This window comes from Penicillium pulvis, assembly GCF_028828015.1.
Source record: "Penicillium pulvis strain IBT 33274 chromosome Unknown contig_5_segment0_segment0, whole genome shotgun sequence".
Taxonomy (NCBI): domain Eukaryota; kingdom Fungi; phylum Ascomycota; class Eurotiomycetes; order Eurotiales; family Aspergillaceae; genus Penicillium; species Penicillium pulvis.
The window spans coordinates 2475087-2497370 of NW_026643078.1; the positions used below are offsets into that span (position 1 = coordinate 2475087).

General features: G+C 50.4%; 12 protein-coding genes across 12 annotated transcripts; 7 read left to right on the plus strand and 5 right to left on the minus strand.

The window, feature by feature from the left end:
* Positions 1-485: 485 nt before the first annotated feature.
* Positions 486-4316, plus strand: N7503_007507 (DNA repair protein SMC6; the record flags this gene model as incomplete). Its single annotated transcript, XM_057067054.1, has 11 exons — positions 486-1322; positions 1377-1604; positions 1670-2229; positions 2297-2390; positions 2444-2709; positions 2774-3433; positions 3481-3583; positions 3642-3800; positions 3859-4001; positions 4057-4105; positions 4167-4316. 11 exons carry the CDS (start codon positions 486-488, stop codon positions 4314-4316), a joined length of 3249 nt encoding a protein of 1082 aa, XP_056920735.1.
* Positions 4317-5059: 743 nt separating this feature from the next.
* On the plus strand, positions 5060-6714 carry dhh1 (DExD/H-box ATP-dependent RNA helicase DHH1; the record flags this gene model as incomplete). The annotated part of the gene is made up of 3 exons (XM_057067055.1): positions 5060-5103; positions 5170-5242; positions 5299-6714. 3 exons carry the CDS (start codon positions 5060-5062, stop codon positions 6712-6714), a joined length of 1533 nt encoding a protein of 510 aa, XP_056920736.1.
* A 1103-nt stretch (positions 6715-7817) lies between these two features.
* On the plus strand, positions 7818-9112 carry N7503_007509 (putative mitochondrial tricarboxylate transporter (Ctp); the record flags this gene model as incomplete). The annotated part of the gene is made up of 8 exons (XM_057067056.1): positions 7818-7850; positions 7902-7956; positions 8008-8028; positions 8084-8215; positions 8273-8420; positions 8493-8750; positions 8808-8993; positions 9055-9112. 8 exons carry the CDS (start codon positions 7818-7820, stop codon positions 9110-9112), a joined length of 891 nt encoding a protein of 296 aa, XP_056920737.1.
* Positions 9113-9211: 99 nt separating this feature from the next.
* On the minus strand, positions 9212-10579 carry N7503_007510 (putative mitochondrial translation release factor (RF-1); the record flags this gene model as incomplete). Its single annotated transcript, XM_057067057.1, has 3 exons — positions 9212-10216; positions 10278-10444; positions 10507-10579. The coding sequence occupies 3 exons, from the start codon at positions 10577-10579 to the stop codon at positions 9212-9214; spliced, it is 1245 nt and encodes a 414-aa protein (XP_056920738.1).
* Positions 10580-10799: 220 nt separating this feature from the next.
* N7503_007511 (DnaJ and TPR domain protein) lies at positions 10800-12405 on the plus strand (the record flags this gene model as incomplete). The annotated part of the gene is made up of 2 exons (XM_057067058.1): positions 10800-11768; positions 11833-12405. The coding sequence occupies 2 exons, from the start codon at positions 10800-10802 to the stop codon at positions 12403-12405; spliced, it is 1542 nt and encodes a 513-aa protein (XP_056920739.1).
* Positions 12406-12638: 233 nt separating this feature from the next.
* On the minus strand, positions 12639-13468 carry N7503_007512 (protein-L-isoaspartate O-methyltransferase; the record flags this gene model as incomplete). Its single annotated transcript, XM_057067059.1, has 2 exons — positions 12639-13244; positions 13313-13468. 2 exons carry the CDS (start codon positions 13466-13468, stop codon positions 12639-12641), a joined length of 762 nt encoding a protein of 253 aa, XP_056920740.1.
* Positions 13469-13969: 501 nt separating this feature from the next.
* Positions 13970-14798, plus strand: N7503_007513 (uncharacterized protein; the record flags this gene model as incomplete). The annotated part of the gene is made up of 2 exons (XM_057067060.1): positions 13970-14165; positions 14218-14798. 2 exons carry the CDS (start codon positions 13970-13972, stop codon positions 14796-14798), a joined length of 777 nt encoding a protein of 258 aa, XP_056920741.1.
* Positions 14799-15201: 403 nt separating this feature from the next.
* Positions 15202-17189, minus strand: N7503_007514 (uncharacterized protein; the record flags this gene model as incomplete). Its single annotated transcript, XM_057067061.1, has 11 exons — positions 15202-15246; positions 15299-15370; positions 15430-15497; positions 15553-15607; positions 15667-15726; positions 15785-16177; positions 16261-16581; positions 16648-16703; positions 16765-16836; positions 16906-16961; positions 17026-17189. 11 exons carry the CDS (start codon positions 17187-17189, stop codon positions 15202-15204), a joined length of 1362 nt encoding a protein of 453 aa, XP_056920742.1.
* A 368-nt stretch (positions 17190-17557) lies between these two features.
* On the plus strand, positions 17558-18093 carry N7503_007515 (NADH dehydrogenase [ubiquinone] 1 beta subcomplex subunit 9; the record flags this gene model as incomplete). The annotated part of the gene is made up of 5 exons (XM_057067062.1): positions 17558-17577; positions 17638-17770; positions 17826-17904; positions 17962-18003; positions 18068-18093. The coding sequence occupies 5 exons, from the start codon at positions 17558-17560 to the stop codon at positions 18091-18093; spliced, it is 300 nt and encodes a 99-aa protein (XP_056920743.1).
* A 241-nt stretch (positions 18094-18334) lies between these two features.
* Positions 18335-19321, minus strand: N7503_007516 (histone H2A). The gene is made up of 3 exons (XM_057067063.1): positions 19142-19321; positions 18720-19012; positions 18335-18644 (listed from the first exon to the last, which is right to left on the minus strand). The coding sequence occupies exons 1-3, from the start codon at positions 19192-19194 to the stop codon at positions 18592-18594; spliced, it is 399 nt and encodes a 132-aa protein (XP_056920744.1). The 5' UTR covers positions 19195-19321; the 3' UTR covers positions 18335-18591.
* Positions 19322-19783: 462 nt separating this feature from the next.
* Positions 19784-20367, plus strand: N7503_007517 (histone H2B family protein; the record flags this gene model as incomplete). Its single annotated transcript, XM_057067064.1, has 3 exons — positions 19784-19958; positions 20032-20103; positions 20189-20367. 3 exons carry the CDS (start codon positions 19784-19786, stop codon positions 20365-20367), a joined length of 426 nt encoding a protein of 141 aa, XP_056920745.1.
* A 367-nt stretch (positions 20368-20734) lies between these two features.
* N7503_007518 (cysteine protease ATG4) lies at positions 20735-22208 on the minus strand (the record flags this gene model as incomplete). Its single annotated transcript, XM_057067065.1, has 4 exons — positions 20735-21116; positions 21170-21397; positions 21450-21618; positions 21674-22208. The coding sequence occupies 4 exons, from the start codon at positions 22206-22208 to the stop codon at positions 20735-20737; spliced, it is 1314 nt and encodes a 437-aa protein (XP_056920746.1).
* Between the last annotated feature and the right edge of the window lie 76 nt (positions 22209-22284).

The window sequence follows — 22284 nt, forward strand, 5'->3', positions numbered from 1 at the left end:
CTTTGGTAATTGAATTCTACTAAGTAACTAGTTAACTAGTTAAGTAGTCAACTTAGTTAAGTTTGAATGTGATCGCTGACTCAGCCCGGAGACGCGAAAGAGCGCGTGACGCGGGTTTCTTTGATGAGGTTGACTTCTTTGACCGTTTGACTCTTTAATGTTCCCTGCGCCGACAACTGTTGCGAGCTTTCTCTATGCCATGTACTAAACTCCGTCGTCCTTAACCATCCTTTCGTCTGCCCCTTACAATGTCCGCCGTTAAACGTACACATGAGTCTTTGGACTCGGATGAAGAACGAAGTGACAGCGGATTGGAAAGTGCTGGATCAGCTTCCCCCCTCAACCAGTGAGCATATTAATGTCAAATTCCATGAGACGGGCTTAAGCTGACAAAGGAACAGGCCAAGCGGCCTCGCACATCGAACACACCATCTGAGCGGACCGATGAGATTAGCAATCCGGAAGCCAGCCCCCGCTCCTCCCCCATGGCCAGGGATGCGATGATGGATGACGACGAACTAGAGCTTCGCCAGACCCAAATCATCCAGGAGAAATACGCCCAAATACACAATGAAGTAAACGTAGCGTCCGACCACGGAATTCTCGAGCGTGTCGACTGCTACAATTTCATGTGCCATGAGCACTTTTCGGTGGAATTGGGACCTCTCATCAATTTCATTTGCGGGAAAAACGGCAGCGGTAAAAGTGCGGTCCTCACGGCACTGACGCTCTGCTTGGGTGGCAAAGCATCTGCAACCAACCGCGGACAGAGCCTCAAGAACTTCGTCAAGGAAGGCAAAGAAAATTCCAATATCATCGTGCGGATCAAGAATCAGGGCGATGGCGCGTACCGGCCAGAAGTTTTTGGAAACTCGATCATTGTTGAGCGCCATTTCAATAAATCCGGAACCAGTGGGTTCAGAATCAAGTCTGAAAGTGGCCGACTCATTTCGACTAAAAAGGCTGAGCTGGATTCGATTACTGACTACTTTTCCCTGCAAATTGACAATCCCATGAATGTCCTATCTCAAGACTCCGCTCGTCAATTCTTGAGTACCTCGAGCCCAGCGGAGAAATACAAATTCTTCGTCAAAGGTGTACAGCTCGAGCAGTTGGATCAGGATTACCGTTTGATAGAGGAGTCTGTCGACCAGACAGAAGAAAAAATACGGACTAAACTCCAAGATAGTGAAGATTTAAAGCGCCGAAGGGATGCTGCGAAGGAAAAGCTGGAACGTTCCGATAGGCACGATTCCCTACGGGAAAACATCAGAAATCTTCGCAATCAGATGGCCTGGGCTCAGGTCGAGGAACAAGAACGAGTGAGTGTGCTCTCAATTTTGTCATTGTCCTTGGTCTTTGTCTAAAAGCAGCAGATTCGCGATTCTTTAGAAGGAGAGCTCGCTAAAGCGGACGAGCTTATCACCAGAGCAGATGCCGCTCTCGGGGACTTTGATGCCAAATTTCAAGCCGTTGAGACTGAATCTGAAACGGCAACAGAGCATGCAAAGGAAGCCGGCAGGATACTCGAGGAGGCACGAGATAAATTAGTAACCGTCCAACAAAAGGCGAGGGAAGAAGGGGACCGGCGAACAGAACTTCAGGTATGTAGCTTGCACGCCTTTCTCCGGAACTTCAATGTGACGATAGCTCTTCTGACTTCTCATAGGTTGAAAAAGGCCAGATCAAGGCACATATTGAACTCGCGGAAAAGAATATCGCTGAGGGAGAACAGACGATCGAAGCCGAAAAGAAACGCCTGGATGAGGCGAGCAATGGAGGTCATGCTCGTAAGCTGGAAGAGTGTAAACAGGCTGCGAACCGTGCAACCAGCGCTCGCCAAGACTACGATGCTCATCGCGAAGGTGAAAGAGGCTTGCGAGAAGAACTCCAGCGGGCTGGTAAGAAGGCAGAATTGGCAAAGGAAGCCTTTGAAGCCAAAGAAAAAGATCACTCCGAAGCTGACGAACGCTTGCGGAATCTCCGCAAAGAAAATGGTCAGAGAAGGACTGGATACCATGAGAAGATGCCGAATCTTGTACGAGCCATCCATCAAGACAAGTCATGGACCATGCCTCCCATTGGTCCTGTCGGTGATCACATCACCTTACTTAAGGCCAAGTGGTCATCCATCCTTGAGAACTCCTTTGGAACTACTCTTAACAGTTTCATTGTGGCAACGAAGCGTGATCAGAATAAACTTTCGGATATCATGCGTCAAGTGGGTTGGTGAGTCTTAACAGCGGCCTCTACACCCTTAGTGTCGTCAGGTTTGTCTAACAAAAGGTGAATACAGTTCATGTCCAATTTTGATTGGAAATGGTGGTGATATAGATACATCTAAATCCGAACCTAACCCCCGATACGACACAGCTTTGAGGGTACTGGAGGTAGGATATAGGTTGAAAATATTCTGTCACGATTTACTAAAATCTTCGCACAGATTGACCACCCGATGGTTCGGCGACAGCTCATTATCAATCATGCCGTAGAGCAAATGTTATTGATTGAAGATCTGGAAGAGGCATCTTCCGCACTCTTCGACGGCGACAAGCCAACTAACGTGAAACGATGCTTCTGTATCGATAAAAGGGATAGACGCAGAGGGTACCATCTCTCGTACAATCGATCAGGCGATCCTAACCAGGCGCCAGTTGCGATGTTTCGTGGTAACCCACGCATGAAGTCTGACGCGGCCTCGCAAATCAGGTAACATTCCTTTGCTCAAGCCTATCATATGACGGTTTCACTAACTTTGTTTCTTCGGCACCAGTGCCCAGGAAGAAGTGGTTCAGGATCTGAAGCGACACTTGAACGATTTAAAGCAAGAATACCAATCTGCTCGTTCCTATTTCCAGACCTGCAAGCAAGCACTTACTGAACATGGACGCATGGAAAATGACTTGAAAGTGAAAATGCAACGAATGGAGGATGAGTCTGAAGCTCTTCGGGATGCCCTCGAAAAGGAGAATGCCCAGGAAGATGGACGCTTAGAATCCCTCCAAGCTGCTCAGCAGGAAGCGGAAGAGGACATGGAACTTAAAAAAGGGTCTCTCGCAGCAGCCGTCGAAGCCATGGAATTCCAGTTGCAAAAACTTAGGGAGGCTCGGAAGGAATTGTCGGCAGAGACGAAGAAAGTGGATGATCTCAAAGACAATGTCCGTGTTGCAGAAAGTGAGCAGTTGATTGTGAGCAACAAGCGACAAGAGATTCTCAGTGAGAAAAACGCTGCCATTGCACGGATTGAAAAGCAGAAAGAGGACAGAGACAAAATTCGAGCGAAGCGAGATGAACTCGTGGAGCGAGTACTCTCCTACATTGAGAAGGCCAGTATGGTTTCCGCGAGAGTTTCGGTTGACCAGGGTGAAAGTGCCGAAAGCCTTGATCAAAAGCTCCACAAGTTGCAGAACGACCTGAAGCGCTTCAATCAACAGTACGTCTTTTCCCGCCTGTTCCTTTTCATTTGCTAATTTATGTCAGACTGGGTGCCTCGCGGGACGAAATCGCCGCGGAAGCTGCAAGGACGGAAGCTTCTTATCTACAAGCAATGAGACAGATAGAGGAGCATACAGCGATAGCTCAGGTACAAGCTGATATCCTGCCATTTCCCAAACAAGATCATATCGCTGACTGGTTTATAGCTATTGAAGAACACTCTTCATGATCGCAAAAAGCGATGGGAGATATTCCGATCCCATATTTCCTCTCGGGCAAAGGCTCAATTTACGTATCTTCTGAGCGAGCGAAGCTTTCGGGGTCGACTACTTACTGACCATAACAAGAAATTGTTGGACCTTCAAGTGCGTAACTGCTTGTTGACTAGCATGACGTTCTATCAGCTAACTCTCTTTTCTCCAGGTTGAACCCGATATCACCAAAGATGATAACACCGGTCGCGGTGCCAAAACCCTCTCCGGTGGTGAGAAATCTTTCTCACAGGTCTGTCTGCTGCTGGCTCTTTGGGAAGCCATGGGATCCCCCATCCGCTGTCTGGATGAATTGTTTGTGACCCTCTCTGGTTTGATGGTTTATCCATTGACTTACTGACCTTCACAGCGACGTTTACATGGACCATATCAACCGTAAAATGTCCATCGACATGCTTGTATGTTCTTTGCTGTTGTTGCTCGTTTCAATGCTGAACCATATACTAACTTTCCGGCCAGATGACGGCTGCCCGGCGTTCGATTGGCCGACAATTCATTCTGATCACTCCTGGAAGCAAAGCCGATATCACAATTGCCCCCGATGTCCGGGTAGTAGAGCTTGCTGAGCCGGAGCGTGGCCAAACCGCCCTATCCTTCCAAGGGAGATGATCGCGATGCTCGTCCGTACAATGCCGGTTTGTTATTATGAATTCTGCGCTTTTTTAATACCCCAAATATTGTTTCTACCGTTTTGCGTCTCATGCGTCTTTGCCTATTGTAGCCATTTTCTAGGTAGTCTTGGTAGAGGAAAGTAGATACCAAAAATCATGAATTCATAGACCATTGTTTGCTTTCCAGGTATAGATGGTAGTCACGTGGCTTGGCGGGACCAGGTCGTTGTCTTTCCCACTGAACTTCCGACTTCTTCAGTCTCCAATCCCTTTCACTTGCTGCACTCCTCATCCCCTCCATACAGTCCTCCGTTGCCATCTGCCCTATTTTTCATTATTTGATCTCATCCCTCATCATCACCCATTGGGCATCCGATCTGACTTTTCTTCAACTCAAAATCCCCCTCTGATCAATCGCGGGACCCCAATCCCCCACACCCTAACTCACCTTTACCACTTTTCTCTGTCGGTTCAACTAGAAAATCCTAGACGAAGAATCTCGGTCGCCCATTGAGATCCTTGCTTTCGCTGATCAACTGTCACACTGATACCCATCGATAACCTGAAGCGACAAGTTTTCACCCACGCCAATCCCCCAAGCTTCTGGCGCATCACGAAAAAAAGTACCGCAACTTACTTCCACTCGTGTCCTGCCATCTGCCGGCTTGTTATCCGATCTTTTGACGACCGGTTTTTCTTTCACTACTCCCTACTCGTCCCTCTTGATACCCATCTATCACCATGGCTGACGCCCTTGCCTCCCAACTTCACAATACCAAGCTCAGGTAAAGAAAAAGCCCTTGCGAAATCGCCTTGCCCTCTTTCTCGCGTCACTCTAACTTTACCGCCAGTGATGGAAACACAGAAGCAAAACTGCAGGATACATTGAAACTTCCTCCTAAGGATGCTCGGCCACAGACAGAGGTTAATTCCATTCTGGCTCCCCTTTCGATAGAGAGCACCACTAATTTGCCCTTCAGGATGTCACTGCCACCAAGGGCCTCGAATTTGAGGATTTTTACATTAAGCGGGAGCTCATGATGGGCATCTTTGAAGCTGGGTTTGAAAAGCCTTCTCCCATTCAAGAAGAAACTATTCCTGTTGCTCTCACTGGCCGAGACATTCTGGCTCGAGCAAAGAACGGCACCGGAAAGACAGCCGCCTTCGTTATTCCCACTCTTGAGCGCATCAACCCTAAGAGCACCAAGACCCAAGCTTTGATCCTAGTCCCAACACGAGAGTTGGCGCTTCAAACCTCGCAAGTTTGTAAGACATTGGGGAAACACCTAGGAATTAATGTCATGGTTACCACTGGTGGAACGGGCCTTATGGATGACATTATTCGACTCAATGACGCTGTTCACATCCTGGTTGGTACGCCTGGCAGAGTTTTGGACCTGGCCAGCAAAGGAGTGGCCGATTTGTCTGAATGCCCGACTTTCGTAATGGACGAGGCAGATAAGCTTCTCTCGCCTGAATTCACGCCGGTCATTGAGCAGCTGATGTCCTTCCATCCCAAAGATCGTCAGGTCATGCTCTTCAGTGCCACCTTCCCGCTCATCGTCAAGGCGTTCAAGGACAAGCACATGCGCAACCCTTACGAAATCAATCTGATGGATGAGCTTACCCTTCGCGGCATTACACAATATTACGCTTTCGTTGAGGAAAAACAAAAGGTGCACTGTCTGAACACTCTGTTTTCCAAGCTTCAGATCAATCAGTCCATCATTTTCTGCAATTCGACGAATCGCGTGGAGCTCTTGGCCAAGAAGATTACCGAGCTGGGCTACTCTTGCTTTTATTCGCATGCTCGCATGCTTCAACAGCATCGTAATCGGGTTTTCCATGATTTCCGCAATGGCGTGTGTCGTAACCTAGTCTGCTCGGATCTCTTGACCCGCGGTATTGATATTCAAGCCGTCAACGTTGTGATCAACTTTGACTTCCCGAAGAATGCGGAGACCTACCTGCACCGTATCGGCCGTTCAGGTCGCTTTGGTCACCTGGGTCTCGCGATCAATCTCATCAACTGGGAGGATCGTTTTAATCTATACAAAATTGAGCAGGAACTAGGCACCGAGATCAAAGCTATTCCTCAAAACATTGACAAGAAGCTCTATGTCTATGACTCGCCGGAGAACATTCCCCGGCCGATTTCAGGTCCCCCTCAGCCCCAAATTGCTGGTCCTCATCCCGGCAATGGCGATCGTCAACCTCGTCGCCAGAACCATCACCATCACCACCCGAATGGTGGGCAGTACTATAACCGTGGTCGGGGCTCCTACCGCGGCGGTGGTCGTGGACAAGGTCCCCGCCGCGGGCCCAATGATGCCAACAGCAAGCCTACTCTTGCGCCTGGACAGGTTGGGGCTAACTCACAAGCCCCTGTCTCCTAAGATCCCGTCACGCCTCAAACGCGGGTCGCTCTCATGTCCCTTTTTCTCCCTCTATCTCTCTATCTCTCTCATGAACATGAGCGACCCCATGCAATGGCCGTAATGTCCATGAATCTGCTGTTTTCTCTTATGCTCGCCTTCGCTTTTTGATCCTTATCCTTCTACTTCCTTTTTCTCGCGTCCCGGACTGATTTTTGTCCTCGGGGCCACTTCTCCCGCCCGTCGCCGTTGCAGACTTGCGTTCCTTCGTCACGACGAAACGGTACTGGTGCGACATCTGTATCATAATTCCTTTGTTCGGTTCTTACGCGTCTACTTGGTTTTGTTGCCACGGGGTTGGACTGGGGGTTGAGTCTGATGCATTTTCCGGTCCCGGTGATGCTCTGCACCCCTGGCTTTTTGCGAAGAAAGTGTACATACGCTCGACCACCATTTATTTTCGACGAGTTTTGCACGATCGGCGTTCTCCATGCTCTTTCGGTCGAGTTGGCGTTCTGGAGTTGATGGAGGTCCGGTTGATATGGATTTGCCCGGTTCGATTCTCATTTTACTACCCTCTCTCGTCAATCTCGCTTGTCGAAGAGCCACATTCCTACTCTACCACACGGCACGCCAACATAACTTCGCGTCTCTCCTCTCAACCCCGCCATCTCTCTCGTCCTCTCTCTGCTTGCCCGTACCCTCAGATCTGGGTCTTTCCACTTTCTCCCCCATTCCTCATCTCATCTCTCTAAACACATTGGCTTCGAAAACTACGGTTTTCACCTTGACATCATTTCCGATCCATATAGCAAATGGACTTGGTTTCCCCCCAAGTGTCAACCCAACGACAAAAAAACTATCGAACAGAAAAGAAAAAAAAAAAAACAAAAACAAACGAAAACACAAAAAAGAATAGAGGAGCATTAGATGCAGGATACTGAGCATCTAGTGAATGATAAAGAGTCCCTCTGAACATATTGTCCCATTTGTAGTACCTATCTAGCTGTACTTGACTTCGTAGATGTTGATGACATAGTAAATTGCGCGGAGTGGGGCTGCGGAACACCGTATGGGTACTACGAAGCCCCGAGGTCCAACCTTCAATCCACTTTACCATCGCAATGGCTACAGCGAGCAAGGATACAAAGGCCAAGGTCTGTCCAGCCTCCATGATCGGCCATTCTGATTGCTAATGTTTTCCATAGCCTAGCGTCCTGCGCTCCATCATTGCGGGCTCCACGGCTGGAGCCGTGGAAATCGGTATGGGATCCCACCCGCATGTGTCATAAAACAAAGCTAATCTTCTTGCAGCAATCACCTACCCAGCTGAGTGTATGGTTGTGGTCTTTCCCTTTCTTCAAAGTGCATCCGGCTAATTGATCCTCAGTCGCAAAGACCCGCACGCAACTCAATCGCCGACTCGCGGCCGGCCAGAAATTGCCATGGCCACCCTTCGGCTCGCAGTGGTACGCGGGGTGCACCACTCTTATCATTGGCAACTCTCTGAAGGCCGGAATTCGTACGTCACAAGATCCCTCGATCGCTCTTCCCGTCTAACTCTTGAGTCAACTGGCAGGGTTTGTTGCATTTGACGCTATTAAGGCGGCCCTTCAGGATGAGAATGGCAAGATCTCGGGGCCGAGAACGGTGGTGGCTGGATTTGGTGCGGGCTTCACCGAGTCCCTTCTGGCGGTCACGCCTTTTGAGAGCATCAAGACCCAGTTGTAGGTGCTTCCCTCTCTTTCTCCGCGCGACTACTTGTAGAACCAATGTCTGACACGTGTGTGATCCTTCAGGATTGACGACCGAAAAGCGGCAAAGCCACGCATGCGTGGCTTCCTTCACGGGAGCCGCATTATCTGGCAAGAAAGAGGCATTCGGGGCTTCTTCCAGGGCTTTGTGCCAACTACAGCGCGGCAAGCAGCCAACTCGGCGACACGATTCACGGCCTATACCACCTTGAAGCAATTCGCAGAGGGCTATGTGGCTCCGGGAGAGAAATTGGGGACTATGAGCACCTTTGCGATTGGCGGCATTGCCGGCATCATCACGGTGTAAGTACAAATTTCCTACGTCTTCAGTTCCCTCCCTTTATTGACAGTTCATGCTAGTTACGTCACTCAACCTCTAGACACCGTCAAGACAAGAATGCAATCCATCGAAGCTAGTAAGAATTACAGGAACAGCTTCGTCTGTGCCACTAGCATTTTCAAAAACGAAGGTTTCTTCACCCTTTGGTCTGGCGCTGTGCCTCGACTGGCTCGACTGATCATGAGCGGTGGAATTGTGTTTACCATGTACGTGTTCCTACCCCGGGTTGAATTTGATATGAATGCGTCTCTAATTTCATCTTCACAGGTATGAAAAGTCCATAGAGATGATGGATATCGTTGATCCTCAGCGAAAGTATATTTAACAAGATAGATCAATCGAAGTGGATTTTTCCATTAATCAGATATGAAATCTCTTGAAACTGTGCTATATACAAATGGTATGGTACAATCATTAGGTCTCTTTACTTTTTCTGCTTGTTCTTGGCCAAATCTTCAGCCACCATTGCCTCGACCTCACGGTCTGCCATCCAAGTCCGCACGTTCTCCATGACCGTTTCCAAGCCATCTCCTCCGTCCAAGACTGCATCCAGATTGTGGATTGTCGTCCCACAACGATGATCTGTGCAACGGCTCTGGCCGAAATTGTATGTTCGGATCTTGTCTCCTCGGCCCATCCGAGCCACTCCACCCAAAACGCCTCGTCGGAGTTCAACCAGCTCCTGCTCTCGAGCCTCTTGACGGGCTTCGGCAATCTTCGCCCGCAAGACCTGCCAGGCTTTCCGGCGATTGGCCTGTTGGGACCGCTCATCTTGCATGGAGACGACGGTACCCGTGGGGAAATGGGTTAGCCGGATCGCAGATTCTGTCTTGTTCACATGCTGTCCACCTGCACCTCCAGCTCGCATTTTCTCTATGCGCACCTCCTGGGGATCAATATAGTAGTCGCTCGTCGGGTCTTCAAAGTTCAAAGCATTATCCATGCTACTTCCAGTTTCTGGGAAGCTCGGCAAGACCATCACGCTAACAGCACTGGTATGGGTACGGCCTTTGGCCTCTGTGGCTGGCACTCTTTGGACGCGATGGACCCCGGATTCCGTTCGTAGAATATCATATGCGCCTTCTGCTTCAACCTCAATGACTGCCTCGGATAGACGATCCTCCGAGGGACCATCCTCCACGTCCTGTTTCAAAATCGTAGGTCGAAGCCCTCGACGGGAACAGAACGAAAGGTACATGCGGAGCATCTCGTACGCGAAAAGACCTGCTTCATCGCCTCCCGCTCCGGGCCTGATCTCGATCAGGCATGGCAGTGCCGCGAATGGGTGTCGAGGAATCAGCGACTTCTTCAATCGATCCGATATCGCGGGTAAAACGCCATTGGTTGACTGCAGATCCTCTGTCGCTAGAGACCGCAATTCCTCATCTGTCTGGCGATCCTCCAGGAGAGATTTTAATTCGGCAATGGACTGTTGGTTTCACGCCCACGGTTAATGGGTGGTAGGGATGTTGGAAGAATAAACCACCTACATCATTGGCATTATCCCATTCCTTCAAGACGGAGGTGACCGGCGCCAGCTCTCCAGCTCGCTTCGCAATTTTGGCATCAAATGACTCCGCCAGTCGATCCGTAAGCTTCGCATGTTCGGAGGCCAGTAATCGGGCTCGAGTGAGCAACACTGGGGACAGACCGGAGTCTGAAGAGCATGTTAGCGGCAGGTCAGAAAAAGCGAGATGGCCTTTGTTCGAGGATACTTACCAGAATGCACCGTTCGTCTGAAGAACTGGTTCAGACCGAATCTTGGCCGTATAAATTGGCTGCATCGTAACATTCTTGGGCGAAAGAAAAGGACTAAAGTTCTTGTTCACGAAGTTGCTGGTTCCCGATTAGTGTAATTTTTGTAAATTACGTGTAAAGGCCACGGCGACCAAGGTCTGGAGAGCATCGCATCATTCCTACACATTCACACTTCAATCCGCTTTCTTTCTCCTTTCTTTCTCACTTATCGGTCATGTCCATTCTTTTCCCTTGAACTTGGAACTCAGGCAATCATGCGCTTTTCATTTGACACCCTCACGGCAGTCCTAGCCTGTCTATCGACTGGCTATGCCTTACAGATCCCCCCGGACACGCCGCTCTCTGAACTGATCACCTCTGCCAAAACACATCTCGCCAAAGGTGAACCCCGTGATGCCTTGGCTTACTTTGATGAAGCTATCTCGCGGGATCCGACCAATTACATTACAATCTTTCAGCGGGGTGCGGCCTATCTATCTATTGGCAAGAACCCACAGGCGTCCGAGGACTTCAATCGCGTGTTGGAGCTGAAGCCCGATTTTGAGAGCGCCCTACTCCAACGATCTCGCCTGAGGGCACGGACGGCTCATTGGAAAGAGGCGCTTCAGGATCTTGAGCGTGCGGGGAAGAAATCGTCGCCCGATTACAAGGAGCTCGAAGAGGCGCGGGATGCGGCAGGACTGGCCCTTACTGCGGAGCAGAAGGGTGACTGGGAGGCCTGTATCACGCAGGCTGGAGTGGCGATTTTGAAAGCCAATACAGACCTCTCTCTTCGACAGACTCGCGCACACTGTCGTTTTGAGCGAGGCGAGGTGGAGGAGGGTGTCAGCGACCTCGCGCATGTCCTGCAGATCTCCCCTGCCTTGGTAGAGCCTCATTTGCAGATGTCTGCCATGCTGTTCTACGCACTTGGAGACAGCGAACGGGGTTTAACTCAGATCCGCAGGTGTCTTCATACTGACCCTGACTCCAAGCCCTGCAATCGTCTTTATCGGCGAGAGAAACAGTTGTCGAAGCTTCTCGGAAAGCTTCATAGTGCGCTGGAGGCGCACAAATGGAGCAACGCGGTTAAGCTCCTGGTCAGTAGTGGTGATGACAGTGGCTTAATCGAAGACGTCAAAGAGGATGTCGCCGAGGCAAGGGAGGCCGGTCATATTCACCAAGCCGCGTCGAATAATCTTTATATATTCCTGGTTGAGAAAACGTGTGAGGCTTATCGTTCGGTTCGTAAATTCCGTTTCGCTTTACTCGGCCAAGTCTGAGGCTAATCTCATTCTTTTCTTATAGATGAATATGGCTAAAAAGGCTGGGCCTTATTGTGCCGAGTCCCTGCAATTGGTCCCTTTCTCTCTTCATGGTTTGCTATACCAAGCACAATCTGCATTGGATGAGGATCGATTTGAGGATGCCGTACGCACGCTCAATACAGCCAAGGAACATCACCCTCACTCCCAGGATATCCAGTCTCTTCTGCAGAAGGCGCATGCGCTTCTGAAACGCTCCAAGCAGAAGGACTATTACAAAGTGTTGGGGGTGAGTCGCGATGCAGACGAGCGCACGATCAAACGGGCTTACCGCCAGTTGACCAAGGTCAACCATCCGGACAAGGCTGCCTCACAAGGTGTATCTAAGGAGGTAGCGGAGAAGAAAATGGCATCCATCAACGAGGCCTACGAGGTCTTGTCTGATTCAGAACTTCGGACTCGGTATGATAACGGGGACGATCCAAATGATCCCGAGTCTCAGCGCGGAAACCCCTTCCAGCAAGGCAGTCCCTTTGGCCAGGGTGGTGGTCAACAGTTCTTCTTCCAACAGGGTGGCCCACAGTTCAAGTTCTCTGGCGGGTTCCCCTTCCGTTAATTCTGTTGGTTGTGGTACCCAATCCCCTACCCATTGTAGCACATATTGCGGTGTTTCTAGGAGTATGTTATGTCGGGTCTTTAGCGGACATGACTTTGGTTCATATGATAGGTTTGCAAGCTGGAAAGTTCTTTTGAAATTTCTTTTCTCGTATGACGGTCATAGGTGCTTTGCGCTAAATTGCCCCTAGGTCTCCACACATTACAGGCTAGTTGATTTCGTAGACGTAGATATCATGATCGAGGTGCGTTAGTCAAAGGCACATAGCTGACCTGGAAGACCTTCTCCTTATGAACCGATCCATCTGCTCGTTTATCGACAACCCAGATGTATTGTCCTCCGCTGACCCCGGGGCTTGCATCCGACTCCACGGGGATAAAGAGTCTGCCCGGGGCTCGTAGTTGCTCTATTAGAACGGGGTGAAGCGTCTCTGCTGCTGCGCCAACATGAATGGCGTCATATGGGGCGTCTTCTTTCCATCCTAAACGTCCATCTGCCGTGATAAATTTGACCTGGCCCGAGTCTTGAAGCTCCCGGCCCTGTTTGGATTTGTTCATGTTTGAGCGGGCCAGCTCCACCAGTTCGGAAATATGGTCGATGCCAATCACCTTGCCCTGCTCCGGTGAGCCAGGTGGGCCGGTCACCAGATTGGCCAAGACGTGGGTGAGGTATCCGGAGCCAGATCCAATATCCAGGACATGGGCTCCGGGTTGGAGATGTTCAATAAGATATTCACATGCGTGACCATGCATGTGCGGTGCGGAGATCGTTGCCCCATGTCCGATGGGCTGAGGCGAATCGGAATAAGGCCGCGATGGAGCATAGTGAGCCCGATCAACCTTCGATATATCAGATATGCTTCTTTTCTTCGTGTCTCTTCTCTCGGGGATGAGTTTTTTTGACCTACGCCTAACATAGCGTCTTTGACGCGTTCATTCTTGATCAAATCGACCTTAAACAAGTTCTCGACCAACTCGGTGTTGGTGGACCCGGAGCAGTACCATGCCATTGTCAAGGTCCTTATTTGTCTGATGGTTTGAATTTTTCTGGATAGTCTGAACATGTGAGGAAGTAAGAAAGCTGGGATGAAGTGAGAGAATCCAGATGGAATCGTGACGCCATGCTCTCCTCATCTCTCCACGTGACGTCGGGAGGTTTATTTGTTTGTTTTATTGTCTTGGAAACCCCATTTGAAGTGGTTAACAGGGATTGGTATAGCTATGCGATACTTCTTCGAGCTCGGTAGTCACATACGTAGTCGCTCATCCAGATATATATCCACTCTTTGGTGCCAAGAAAGTCACTGGTCTATCCCAACTTAAAAAACCAAAAAAGGAAATTAACAGAACAAGCTAGAAGGCGAAAGCCAATAAGCCTAGAAAAACAAGCACATAGAAATAAAATACAAAATACATACAAACCCGAGGAAAATGAAGCTAAGGAAAGTGAACTGAAATAGAATGTCAAACGGGCCAAACGACCATGCGGGGGATCCACTCAGCTCTTTTTCTTCCCCCACAATCCACCCTGATCACTTCCTCTCAGCCATGTTCCTATAGCTATCATGAAGCCGCCATATGACCCATACCCCTGGGCTACCATGCATGCTCTACCAGAAACTCACGTGGATGTGGATTTCATGATTGTGGATTATCTTGCCTGTCTCGCAATTGATAGCACTCTCGTGGCCATCGGGAGACAAACCCAAGGCCGAGCTATAGAGGCTGATGAACTGAACTGGCAGATTGACTCGCTTCAAGGTAAATCGACAACGGGAAGTCCTATGTGCATGCTTCACTGACGGTGCCACAGGATTTCGGACATTGCTAGCATCAACCCACTTGGAGACCCCATTGCCTCAGGACCTGGCCATCAAACTGCAACTACTGACAGTAGCAGACCAGCTTCGGCAGTACATCGCACAGGGAAATCAAAACCTCGTGGAAAACATGCGACTTTCGACTATAGGCATGAGATTCATGGGCCTCTGCTCCACAGCATCTGCAAAGGTGTCGGAAACTCGATGGTTTGACACCGGCGTCCGCTTCATGGTCCAGGCGGTACTGGAAGGTCGGCGCGAAGAGATTCAACCATCCGAGGACCTGCACAAGCTCTGCTCATGGACCCCTAGCGAGCCCGCCCAGATCTCTAAGTGGGAGATCGTCCGACAGAGGTACGCTGGTGAATTATCGGATGCAAGTCAAACCAACAAGGCACAATCAGTAGCGCTCAAGTCTCCCCTCCCGGAATTCATAGCCATCGTCGGGACATTTCTCCGCGATTTAATGACCACCTTGGATGCCCCGATCCTCATCCAAGTAGAGCGAGGTCAGCTCGAGGGCCTAAGCCCGGAAGAAACACAACGTCTGAAGGCCCGAGTTGGTTTGCGCTGAAACCGTCGACGACGACCTCGTCACAGTGTGGTCAGAAACCCCTGGGAATCGGATACCGGCGAGCAATGACCCGACGCAGACTTTGGTCATGCAAGGCGACATGAAAGAAGACTCCAATCTAGTGATCTACCGAACTTCAACATCTATATCATACAGCCGCTCTCGAGGTACCGACCATCCACAGGTCTATGCAAGAGTGCCAAGTCACCATGACCAATGGCCAATCAAATTGCTGGTTCACCAAGCGACAAGAAAAACGGAGATATCTACGGGTCCCTCAAATGCTAGACCGCCTGTAATGAAATGGCAGTTATATTTGAAACGGATAATCTACACAGGGTGCCAAATGGCTGCTCTAAGCACAACAAACAAAAGACAGCCAGCAGGGTAACGACGGCGTCATTTACCCGAGCAGCATGCGCCGCGGGTCCTCGATGTACTCCTTGACCTGGAATGGAATTAGTGGGCGTTTCAAACAGAGGAGGGGCCAAATGACATACCTTGACGAGGAAGGTGACGGCCTCGCGACCATCCAAAAGACGGTGGTCGTAGGTGAGAGCCAGGTACATCATCTATCAACAATTAATGTTAGCTTGCTTCCCAGATGCAGAGCACAAGGGAGGGCTTTTACCGGGCGGATTTCGATCTTGCCGTTCACGACGACGGGCTTGTCCTTGATGGCATGGAGACCCAGCACGGCTAGGAAGATATGTTAGATCATGGCCTAGGGGGAAGAATGCAGAGAAAGACTCACCAGTCTGAGGCAAGTTGATGATGGGGGTACCCATTAGGGAACCGAAGACACCACCCTAGACCAAATTAGTACTTGTTCTTTCAACTCTTCAGAAGATGGGGATAATAAACCTACATTGCTGATGGTGAAGGTACCGCCGGCCATATCCTCAATGGTCAGCTTGTTGTCACGAGCCTAGATAGCCGTCGTCAGTGTTGTGCACAGTATGATCAAACTCTCAAAGAATGCCTACCTTCTTGCCCAGATCGGCGATAGACTGCTCAATGCCAACAAGATCCATGGTCTCAGTGTTGCGGACAACGGGGGTAACCAGACCCTTCTCGGTAGCAACAGCCACACTGATGTCGACGTAATCACGGTAGACAATGGTGTCACCGCCATTAGGGCCCTCAATGGAGGCATTGACGGCAGGAATATCCTTCATGGCTAGGACACAGGCGCGGGAGAAAGCGCTCATGAAACCCAGCTTCACACCGGTCTTCTTGAGAACGTCGTCCTTGTAGAGCTTGCGGAGCTCCATCAGCGAGGACATATCAACCTCGTTGAAGGTGGTGAGAGAAGCGGCAGTGTTCTGAGACTGCTTCAGGCGCTCAGCGATACGGAGACGCATACGGTTCATCTTGACCTGTAGTAATACGAAAAATGGTTAGTCTTGAGCTTGTCACACCCGCCCAATGCCTTAAAAAAAAAAAAAAAAAAAAAACGTACCCGACGCTCCTCACGGTTGCCCAGAGCAGGTTTGGAAGTCTCAGCCTTGGGGGTCTCCTTAGGCTTCTCTGGGGCAGCAGGCTTGGAGGCCTGAGTCTGGGTCTCCTTCTCCTTGGGCTGCGCAGGCTCCGGGGCAGATTCCTTGGGCTTCTCGGCAGCGGGCTCCGAGGCCTTTTCGGGAGCGGCCTCCTTCTTGCCACCGGCAGGGGCGTCGCCCAGCTCCAGCTTGATCAAGTCCTGTCCAACGGTGACGGTATCCTCTTCGCTCACAAGGAACTCCTTGATAGTACCGGATTCCGGAGCATTCACCGAGACATCGATCTATTGCGCGAGACGTGACGTTAGAATGTTGCAAATGAGCGACCAACGCGTCGAGGACTTTATTACCTTGTCGGTCTCAATAGTGGCAATCTCCTCATCACGTTCCACGAAGTCGCCAATCTCTAGAAAATCCAAGTCAATGTCTATGCGATAAAGATTTCGACTAGGGAACGAGTTTCGTACGTTTCGAAAATTGCTTCAGTGTACCCTCTGTGATAGATTCGGCCATCTGGGGAACCTGGACGATCTTGTCGGCTAGTAGCGAGTAAAATTAGCATGGTGTATAAGCCAGCGGAGAGAAGTGTCAGGACTTTGAGAACTCACCATAGGTGCGGATCTGGGAGCCCACGAAGGGAGCAAGGTTGCGCGAGACAATGATCCTGTTGGTTGTTTTACATCAGCCAATTGCGCCCACCTCTTAAGGGAAAGAAGGGTTCCTTTTACCCTGAGGAAGCCTGCAGCAGACCAGCAGCTCTAGGGGTAGCATTGGATCGGGTCAGAGTGGACAAGCTCTGAGCACCGCTAAGCCGGCTGGGACCGCGAGTGACCCGGGTCAAAGTTGTTAAGCGCTGAGCCGAAAGGCGCGCAAGAGGAAGTCGAGCAGCCATTGTGTATAAGGATCGTTAATCAATGACAACAAGATAAAGGAACAAGAACCTTAAGAGGAAAAGGTAAGGAAGGGAAAGGGAGAGGGAGAAAAAAAAGCGCACGCCCTGATGCTGTTACGTAGCCGAAGCCAAAGACTCCCGAATGCCGAGATGCGGAAGATGGCAGCGGAGTAATGTTCTTACGCTATCCAGCCCCGCGTAGAGACCTACTGTGCACTTTTTGCAACGAATGAGCTCCATCAGAATAGTCAACCCACTGCATCATCAAATCCCTCCGATTTCTCTTGACCCGCGGCTTTTGTCCGGGTGATTGGCTGTGCTATCAATCTCTACATACCATTCTACAGAGAAGACGAATCATCAACATAATGTCCGCCTCTGCCGCTTTGTGAGTCTCCCGCGACCGGCGCAATTGACCTGCATTTCCTTCATTGCTAAACAATTGTAGGTCCCTCTATCGGCGGTCCTTGAAGCAGTCCCTGGATTGGGCTGTTGACCGTCGCGTATGGCGTGGACAGGCTGTCTACATTCGTTCGTTGTTCGAGGCCAACAAGGACGTTCGTGACCCTCGCCAGCAACAGGTACGCGCTTCATCAGCCCAGGAACACAACTTGATCTCGGCTCACATGGATTCAGGTTCTGCTACGCGAAACAGAAAAGCTACTGCAAGAATGGAAACACCCGGATCCTTATCGCCCACCGACCGCCCCTGGAGGTATGTCTCTAGATAGATTGGGTTATTGGAGGCTCACGGTACTAACACCGGTCACAGGAAACAAATGGGAGCGAAACCTGCCTGCCCGCATTCTACCTTGTATGTGGATCTGATCCTCTTCTGTCTTTGAAAGTCCCGAACTGGGCATACTGATTTATCGCAGATGCGGCTCCTCCAGCCGCCCACTGATAGAACTTGGACTGGTACTTTTTGACTGTTTTCTGTCTTTGCAAGAACAGCATGTTGTTTAATTGAATCCTGGGCATCTGTAAAACACAATGAACCCCTTTCTATATCAAAGTCCCACGGCATTATAGCTGTACTAAACGGCCACCACGCAAATAAATACCAATACATAGGTCTCAGTAAATTTGAGTGACTATGAAGCTGGAGAATCAATACGAAGATTAAAACAATGCAAATTGAATGGTATCTGATCGACCTAGAATCTTTTCATTGATTCGGGCATCCGCCCTTGGGCTATCGGAGATAAAAGCTGAAAATCCCATTCGAACTAGCTCGAGTTCGTCGGTATCATTCCATGCCCGCAGGCATAATGTACAACCAGGAAACTGAAGAAAGAAAACGCAGAGCCATAACGTGCCCGTCCCATAACCCCATTATCGTGAATGAACCAACCCACGCCGGAAAACAAACAAATCAAACCCGCGAAATAAAAGGAACCATCTACAGCTCCTGGCTACCCTTGGCGGCCTTGGGGGTCTTCTTGGGGAGGAGGTCTGGAAAAAGATGTTAGCTTCCAAAGAATGCTTGTATGACGGGTCCCGCCATGGTCTCTGATGCGCTTGACTTACTCTGGTGGATGTTGGGGAGGACACCACCCTGGGCGATGGTGACGTGACCCAGGAGCTTGTTCAGCTCCTCATCGTTGCGGATAGCAAGCTGCAAGTGACGGGGAATGATACGGGTCTTCTTGTTGTCACGGGCGGCGTTACCAGCCAACTCGAGAATCTCAGCGGCGAGGTACTCGAGAACAGCAGCGAGGTAGACGGGGGCACCGGCACCGACACGCTGAGCGTAGTTGCCCTTGCGGAGCAGACGGTGGACACGACCAACGGGGAAGGCCAGACCAGCCTTGGAAGAACGGCTACAAAGTAATCGAATGTTAGATTGGATCGCACATTTCATTGGAAGTGGGAGGGGTTGTTTGGATTTCGCGCGTCCAGGCGCGTTAGAATGAATGGGAAATCAAAACAATCCCGAAGTATGAACTTACGACTGAGCGTTCTTGCTGCCGCTAGCCTTGCCACCAGACTTTCCGCCAGTCATTTTGATGTAGATTTAAAAGGGTTGGGGTTTGAAAAGGGTGAGGTATAGAAGTGGTTGAAAAATGGTTGATGAAGCGTGAGATGGTAAAGGTTTCCAAGAAGAGGGGGCGTGGAGGAAGCGGAGGGACTTTATAAGGACGCGGTGAGGGTGACGTTGGCACTGTATCAATGAGACTCACCAGATCACGCACTCGCTTAGAAGAATCGACCAATCAGCATAAAGATCACGGCCGTGCGGGCATGCCAGATGTGGATTAGTGTGGTAATATAACCGTGATACGGGGTGATACGCGTGACCCGCGTGATCGGCAGGCCGGGATCCCCACCCGTTTCCTGCTAAAAACGCGTCTGGTCCCATTTTAATCATACAGATCATACAAACCCCATACGGTATTGAAATTCGGCCTCCTTTTCTGCACTCCCAGGATCAACTGCCCGTTGGCGGTCGAGTATAAAGACCGCGTTCCCCTCCGTCACCGCGTTCCTCTTACTTTTCCTTATTCCATATCTGCTCTCTCCCCCATCACTCCATCCACTTTTTCCAACCTTTTCAACTCTTTCAACTTCCACCTTTTCACCCATCATCAAAAATGGCTCCCCCCAAGGCTGCTGAGAAGAAGCCCTCCACTGCCGGCAAGGCTCCCGTTGGTGGCAAGGCCCCCGCTGAGAAGAAGGAGGCTGGCAAGAAGACTGCCGCTGGCACTGGCGAGAAGAAGAAGCGCGGCAAGACGCGCAAGGAGACCTACTCCTCCTACATCTACAAGGGTGAGTTGATCGTTTTGATTTGTGATGCTGAAACGCGTTCATATGCTGATGTTTTTTTTTTTGTTATTTCCAGTCCTCAAGCAGGTTCACCCCGACACCGGTATCTCCACCCGTGCTATGTCGATCCTGAACTCCTTCGTCAACGGTATGCAATCTTTCCTTCAAAACAAATCACATATTTGTTTTATTTATTTTGGGGGGGTTCCATTTTTCTAACTTGCCATTTCCAGACATCTTCGAGCGTGTTGCTACTGAGGCCTCCAAGCTGGCTGCTTACAACAAGAAGTCCACCATCTCCTCCCGAGAGATCCAGACTTCCGTTCGCCTCATCCTCCCCGGTGAGCTGGCCAAGCACGCCGTCTCTGAGGGTACCAAGGCTGTTACCAAGTACTCTTCGTCCGCCAAATAAGCAGGCTTTGGGTTTTTCGTTTCTTGCGGGATTGCTTTTGTTTTTACTGCCTCCTGATACTTCTTGGGCTCTGAGGCGGTCGGTTATGGGTGTTTTGCGGGTTTTCTAATGTGTCATGGGATGGTCTCGATTTTCTTTTCCCCAATGGGCGACTTTTTCTGATGGTTACTGCTCGATGCGCGCGGTGTAACATAACTCGGGTCTGGGGCCGGTTACACGGTTTAACCTCCCCCTTACTAGAACGCGAAATACCAAATGCTTAATCGCATTCAAATATCTTTTTTCTGAACTTCCTCTATACCACTCCACTCACTTGATTTCACAGGTCTTGCATTTCGGCTCTAGCTACTTGAATTTACAGCTTTGTTCACTCCATTTCATCCGAATCGTCCAGGGCCTCCACCTCATCGACTGCTGCCTTCCGACCGGGTCCCTGATATCCCTTATCCAGTTGCGTCTCTCCCGTCAAAATGTGAATAATCGGCTTCCCGGGGCTAGATTGCACCCGTTGCTTCCAGTCGATCCAGTCAGCCTCATCTTTGATCAGAAACCCAATCAGCATGCTTGGATCCATATCCTTGAGGTGGATGCGTCGCAAGCGGCGAGTGTGATAGCTTCCCCGTTCCTCGGCGGTGTATGGCTCGTCAAACTGGTGATGTGGAAGCGTGGGGCGCGTGGTGTGGGGATCAAGGAAGAACAGGTGGGAATCTTGAACCCCCACGAAGTAGTGCGATGCGGAGGGCCGTCCACTAATACCGGTCATGGTTAGCTGAAGTCTGGTGTCAGGCGGTTGGGAACATACCCAGCTACCCCTACGGACTGGGGGTATTTCAAAGCCTCTCGCAGTCCATCCCAGTAGACCGAGGTGACTTGCTCAATTCCGAGTCGGAGGCCGAGGAGAATAAGGGTCGGTTGAAACTGCCCATTCTTACTGCGTGCGAGCTGTATGAGCTGGTCTTCGTAGACGTCGGAGGTATTATTTGTCACGTAAACCTCGAGCTTTGGGTGGTTGCTTTCGGTCGACAAGACCCTGCCAGACTGGGGTCAGAGGGGGCTAGTGGTTCTTGAGGCTGGATACATACTGAATGCACCGGGCAGTTGCGGACGGTCCAAACCATTCCCCGGGATATTTCCCACACGACTCGGCGCCACGCTGAACGAATCGATGTATTGAAAATGGAGCCTCGGGGTGGTCGGCAAATAGCGCTAATAGCTTCGATTCTTCATCCGGCAGATCACCTTTTCGCCAAGCTATATAGACGTATTAGCTGGGTCGGCCTGTGAGTAGTCTGGGTCTATATCCCACCTCTTCCTAATAGCAGAATACAGAGTGTATTTGCCAATAGGCTTTGTCCAGATCGAATCATACAGCCCCACCCTGTATCGGAGGTGAAGCCTTGCGAGTCCATAAGCTGGGTCCTGAGGCGCACACCCAACGTCATCAAGGATGTCGCCTCGGGTGAGGGGTTGCGTGGGATGGGAGCAAAGTTGGAGCGGTATGTCATCCATATTCGTGATTCGAAGTCTATCAAAAAGGCCTCAGGCCATGCGCTCCCGTTCGTATCGCGCGGTACTTCGGCTGACTGGCCAGTGTTGTAATTCTTGGCTATGCGAGTTTCAGCAGAGGTCTTCACAATAGGAGGGAATTTGCTGTTCGCAAGGACCATTTCAGGATCAAAGCATGACATACCTGTGCTGGCGTCGTCGAGTTGCTCTGGGCGTGGGTTATACTGTTGACCTAGACACCAGATCGAGGCCTCTGGCGTGGTGTCATTCTTGGGTTCAGGGTCCCAGAAATATTGTACTATACGCTTGCATTTTTCCAAATCCACCCCTGTCATTTCGGTGTTGTCGAGGCGTTTATCAGGTGTCGTGTAAAGAAGAAGAACAGAGGAGAGATGGTCGCGGGGAGAGAAA

Bases quoted from the DNA above. Each gene is read 5' to 3' on its own strand.
- N7503_007516 (XM_057067063.1), bottom strand. From the start codon at position 19,194: ATGACTGGCGGAAAGTCTGGTGGCAAGGCTAGCGGCAGCAAGAACGCT. The intron at 19,013-19,141 runs GTAAGTTCATAC...ATTACTTTGTAG, and splicing joins GGCAGCAAGAACGCTCAGTC to CCGTTCTTCCAAGGCTGGTC. The intron at 18,645-18,719 runs GTAAGTCAAGCG...ATCTTTTTCCAG, and splicing joins CCTCCCCAACATCCACCAGA to ACCTCCTCCCCAAGAAGACC.